At 44.6% G+C, this 5,538-nt stretch overlaps 1 protein-coding gene across 1 annotated transcript; it reads right to left on the reverse strand.

Annotated features, from left to right (window-relative positions):
• Nucleotides 1-3,342: 3,342 nt before the first annotated feature.
• On the reverse strand, nucleotides 3,343-5,235 carry LOC121280078 (protein phosphatase 1 regulatory subunit 3E). The gene has a single exon (XM_041191705.1). It carries the CDS (start codon nucleotides 5,233-5,235, stop codon nucleotides 4,306-4,308), a length of 930 nt encoding a protein of 309 aa, XP_041047639.1. The 3' UTR covers nucleotides 3,343-4,305.
• Nucleotides 5,236-5,538: the final 303 nt, after the last annotated feature.

Below are 5,538 nucleotides of genomic sequence, written 5' to 3' on the forward strand. Positions count from 1 at the left end.
GGCTAACACAAAATTCATGAACAAAGGCTACACTTTAAACAAATAAGAGCAGTTTTAAGTTTGGATACGATCTATAATAGAGATTGCCTTTCCAAGATGGTGGGGATGGAGGGGTGGGTGACGAGACGGATGTGTGTCAATGCACTCGTCCATTTCCTCACTCAATTAAAAAAAGTGAAGCAAATAGGCTAGGTTCCCAAAAGTGGCTGGTTTCAAAATATTTTCTGGCAACGTTAATCAGCAAAATAATCCCACAAGGTGGCACAACAGTAAATTAAGCTTCTGCGAAGCAAACTAATGAAGAAAATCCTCTTCTACCCTTAAATTGTGTTCAGGCTTTGGCCAAGCAATCCAAAGTACACTTTCACAGAATAAATAAGGCCAAGTACAAATGTCAAGTCAACACTAGTCTGCAGATCCCTTTCACAAACCATCAACAAGAGCTGTCTAGAGTAATAGAAGCACATGCACCAGGTTAGGAGCATTCCAGTCCAACCAAATGTGTTTCGGGCCAACTGGTAAATTTGCTACCAGCAAAATTGAAATGAGCAAAATAAAGGCTTTTTAAATAACGAAACCATTTTTTTTGTGAAATAGGTGAAGTGAAGCAACTCTGTTGAAATGGGCTGGTTGCTCACTGTTGACACCATCTATAGGTTTCATGAGTCACATCCTTGAAATCAGTTACTGTAAACCATCACGTCCCTGCCGGCTTAATCCAAATCCCCTGTTCTTTCCCCTTAGACCTGATTTTGTTCTCCTTCAGGTACATATCCATTTTACTTCTGAAAGCTACCACTGAATCTGATCCGGCCACCCTTTCAGACAGTGTATTCTAGATCATAACTCACGGTGCAAAAAAATTTCATCTGGTCACTTTGGTTATTTTGTCAATTACTTTAAATTGGTTTTCTCTGATAACCAACCCCTGCCGTCAACAGAAACAGATTCTCCCTACTTACTCTATCAAAACCCCTTCAAATTTTCAACACCTCTCTTAAATCTCCCCGAAAACTTTTCTGCTTCAAGGAGAACAATCTTGGCTTCTCTAGTTCCCTCAAATAATTGAAGTCCCTCACCTCTAGCTGCATTACAGATACCAATGCAGTGTGTTCAATTGGTAAAAGAAATTGTGGTGGAGTGAGGACTGGATGATTCCACTTTCATTTGAAAGAAAATTTCAATCCGATTTTGTCGGTCTGTAGATAGTATAACTTATAACATTCCAAAATGGTTTGTTTTACACGTTCATGGGTTGTGGACGTTGATGGCTAGGCCAGCATTGATTGCCCATGCCTTGTCCTTCTAGGTCTATTTTATGTAACAGTTAAAGCAAGGCAACACCCATTTCAACTACAAGTTACATTACTTGCAAAAAAGTGCAAAGATCTAGAAATCCACAGGAGCCAGTCAATATCTGAAAGAAAATTACAGGTCAACATTTTAGACTGGACTTAATCAGAACCTAAAACATTGACCATCTTCTTATTTCAGGCTAGTGACCTACAATCTGTGTATTTATTCCAAAATTTCCGAGATTCATTGCCTTTGAAAAATCTTTTGGCTAATGCCCCACACCTTTCATTTTTGATTCCTGTTTTGTGCTAGAATGTACTCATGTTTATGTTGTTTTTATGCTTTTTTTAATGTTTCTCCATAATTTGAATCAAATATTTGTGTGAGTTAATGATATCATAGCAGAAATAATCATCTATAGTTATTATAACCTTTGAGTAATCTCTGGCCTGCTATATGCCAATGGTGAATGTGATGGTGCTTAATAAGGATTGGTCCAGTCAGGTAATGTTTGCACCACCATGTTAAACATGGATGTGAGCCTGACATTGCCCCTTAAAGTTCTTGTGATTTACACGTCACTCACAAAAACAAGCAGTGTGAAGTAGCGAGGCAGGAGTGGAACATTTGCTATGTGGACAATGAGGTGGGAGAGGGTGGAACGCAGGTAAGACAAACCCATCTTCAGGTCCACACTCAGCATCTTTTTCTTGTCTCCTAACAGTGAACGAAGAACAACACTGAAGGCAAATTCAGGATAAGCTTACTTGGATAAAAGCAAAATACTACGGATGCTGGAAATATGAAATCTAAACAGAAGTGCTGGAAAAACTCAGCAGGTCTGGCAGTATCTGTGGAGAGAGAAACACGGTTAACATTTCAAGTCAAATAGGAGTTGTATTCAACTCGAAACTTTAACTCTGCTTCTCACTCCACAGATGCCGCCAGACCTGCTGAAATTTTTCAGCATTTTCTGTATATACGATATAAGCTTACTTGGTCTTGCCTCTCAACTACCTGGATACTACTTTCAGTTTTATAAATTATATTATACAGGAGTATTCACAAAAACAAATTGAGGGCTTCATCAGCTTGCGAAACATCACATATTCACCATTGGTATATAGCAGATCAGGAGGTTACTCAGAAAAATGGATCAAATTCAGGCTGCATATTTTATATATGTGGTGTATATAATACATAGATGGATGTTTCTGCTAAAATATAATTTCCTTACAAAAACATTTGATTTAAATTGTGGATAAACATAAATATTGTACAAAATAGGGGTTAAAAATAAAATGTGGGGGCATTTTTAACAATTCATTCATTGGATGTGAGCATTGCTGCCTATCCCTAATTGTTCAGAGGGCATTTAAGAGTCAACCACATTGCTATGGGTCTGGAGTCACATGTAGACCAGACTAGGTAAGGAAAGCAGATTTCCTTCCCTAAAGGGCATTAGAGAACCAGATGGTTTTTTTTTTTTTACAACCATCAACAATTTTATAGTCATTATTAATTCCAGATTTTTTTTAAAATTCAAATTCCACCATCTGCTATGGTAGGATTTGAAGCCAGGTCCTCAGAGCATCACCCTGGGTTTATGGGGTTACTACTACCAGAGATAATACCTCTACACCACCTCCTCCCCCAATTTCCCAAGAGTGTCATCAAACACAAGGCAATAAACTTGGTGTGCATTCTAAGCACAGAGTCACAGTGATCCAGCACTGTATGGAAGTTGCAAGGTAAAGGCAATTTTAAAAGTGAGGACAGTTATTTCAAAACCAAACTTGAAACAAATACAGCACCTGCTGCATAAGAGGTTACCCCTGGTGTTAAATTAATACTGATACTCTCTCTTCAAAGTTTTCCCTTACTTTATGATTTAAACAATTATAACAGAGAATAAATTGAAGTCAGTCATAGAAAAAACATTTATCTCTTAGTCAAAAGATGCACGCAGCATGCTGTCCCCTTCCCCACCCCACCCCACCCCATTGCTATAGTCTACAACTTCTCCAGAGTTTATTTAGTTCCGAAACTCTTAATATAGTCTGTTATATCCTTTATAATACCATTTCTATAAAACTAGAAAAATCCAGAACTTTGATCAGAATGCCTAACTTTCATTTTGCCAGATTTTAATCAGTTCTCTGACTAAGAAATACATCAGGGCGACCCTTTTCACTTCAACTGTACTCTCTGGAAGCTTACTTCACAAGTCTGTAACACTATATCTCTATACTACATCTCTATTTGACTCCACTTCCCTTTTTCCTGACTACCTAAAGGTCATTATAAGAAACTTGCCTCTATTGTCAACGCCCTTCTCAAGACTGAAAGGTTATTCAGGTCACCTCCTTTCAATAGTGCCAGCCAGTGGGAAAGGGTGAGAGTTAGAGGAAGTGGCACCAAGGAATGTTTTGACATGACTTACAGCACGCTCGCAGAAGTCAAGAAAAGGTTTTAATACGCTAGGATACTTTTTAGGCCTTAAGAATGAGCTACACTAGTTGCTGTACGATGCAATCTATAGAAAGTGCCATTTTGGAACCGCAAAGTGCATTAAAAAGGTTAAAAAAATTACTCTTGTCTAAAATGGCCTCGGAAACAGAAGCTTCACCTATCTCCGTCTATCTATGGCTGTGTTGGATGTGATCACACATCATTCCTTCTGTCTTTGCATAGGTTTATTGTGCTGCTATTGATGTAAACCAGGTCAAGTAAACATCAGGCATCCCTAGTCAAAACCAAAACTCAAGTCAACTTCTGGACTTAAAAAATAACTGTGACCAACTTTCCCTAAATAGAAACATAGATACTTCTTGCTTAGATGAACGAATCAGAATGCCCGTTTTTTTTTAAAGTGATAACAGTTTAAACAGGGGAAAGAAAACCGAGCCTCACATTTTGTTTCTTTTTCATTGCAATGGAGACACAAAGGACACCCTGGGTCTGTGAGACATGTCCTGGTGGGGATAGCAGCATTTCCTTGCCCCTCTCTCAGATGAAGTGGATCCAACCGTTTTCCCACTCCTTGGGCGGGGAGATTTTGAACTTGTGGCTTCGCACCTGGTAGTCGGAGCCCCTGTTGTTGTCCCAGTACTCCTGGCCCGCCACCAGGTAGCGGATGGCGAACTGGAGGGTGCCGCCCGTGTCCAGGAAAACGGGGGCCACCAGCTTGAAGGAGAAGGTGTCGGTCTGGCTGTCCGCCCAGTGGGCAGCGTGGGAGGCAGCGATGTCCATGAAGGATTTCCACTGGTTGAGGGTGTACCTGACCAGCACCTGCTTCTCGTAGGCGACGTTCCACACCCGGACCACCCCTAGGATACTGAACTGGTCGGTGGAGATGCGCTCCAGGCAGACCCTGTCCAGCCGGACCCGCTGCTGGAAGTTCGGCGAGCCGCACGGGTTGCTGAACAGAGGCTCCAGCAGGTGAGCGGGGCCGTCCAGGAACACGGCCAGCGTCTCGTTGCTCAGCAGGTGGCCGGGCGGCTGGCCCCGCAGCCGGGCCATCACCCGCTGTGGGATCTGGGGCACGTCGGCGTCGCAGAAGTGCCGGATGGTGGTCAGCTCCAAGCCCAGCGAGTCTGCGAAGCGGACCTTTTTGCTCCTGGCCCGGGTCAAAACGGTGGCCGCCCGGTCCCCGGGAGCCGGTAAGGACTTGGCTCTCCTCCTCTGGCCGGGGCTCGGCGCCCTGGTGGTGGTGGTGGTGGTGGTGGTGCCGGTGGTGGTGCCGCCGCCCTCCCGGCTGCGCGGCTTCTCGCACTGACCCTTGCGCTTACAGCCCTCCGGCAGCTCCGCGTCTCCTGCGCCGGGCGCCGGCACCGGCACCGGCACCGCGCAGTCCCCGGCCAAGCTGCCGTACAAGCCGGCCACGCAGCTGAAGTTCCGCGGCATGCACAAGCCCGACTGCACCGCTGCCTTCTCCATGGGGGGGGGGGGGGGGGCCACGGAACCGGCAGGCGGGCACCGGGCAGCTCGAGGGCCGTGCCGGTTCGGCAGAAATGGCATTCAACACTGGGGAAGGAGCCGCTGCCGCCGCCGCCGCTGCCACATCATCTCGCAGCCGGACCTACCTGCAGCAACACTGCAGACCTTATATAAGGAAACGATAATAAATACGGATTGCACAGGGGCTGGGTGACGCTCAGTGACAGCCCAGCCTTCGTAACGCCCAGCGGAAGGTGAATCCCAGACTCCTGGAAACCAGCGAGAGGGGCGGGTTTATCTTTT

The sequence above is a fragment of the Carcharodon carcharias genome, chromosome 7 (assembly GCF_017639515.1).
Source record: "Carcharodon carcharias isolate sCarCar2 chromosome 7, sCarCar2.pri, whole genome shotgun sequence".
NCBI lineage: Eukaryota > Metazoa > Chordata > Chondrichthyes > Lamniformes > Lamnidae > Carcharodon > Carcharodon carcharias.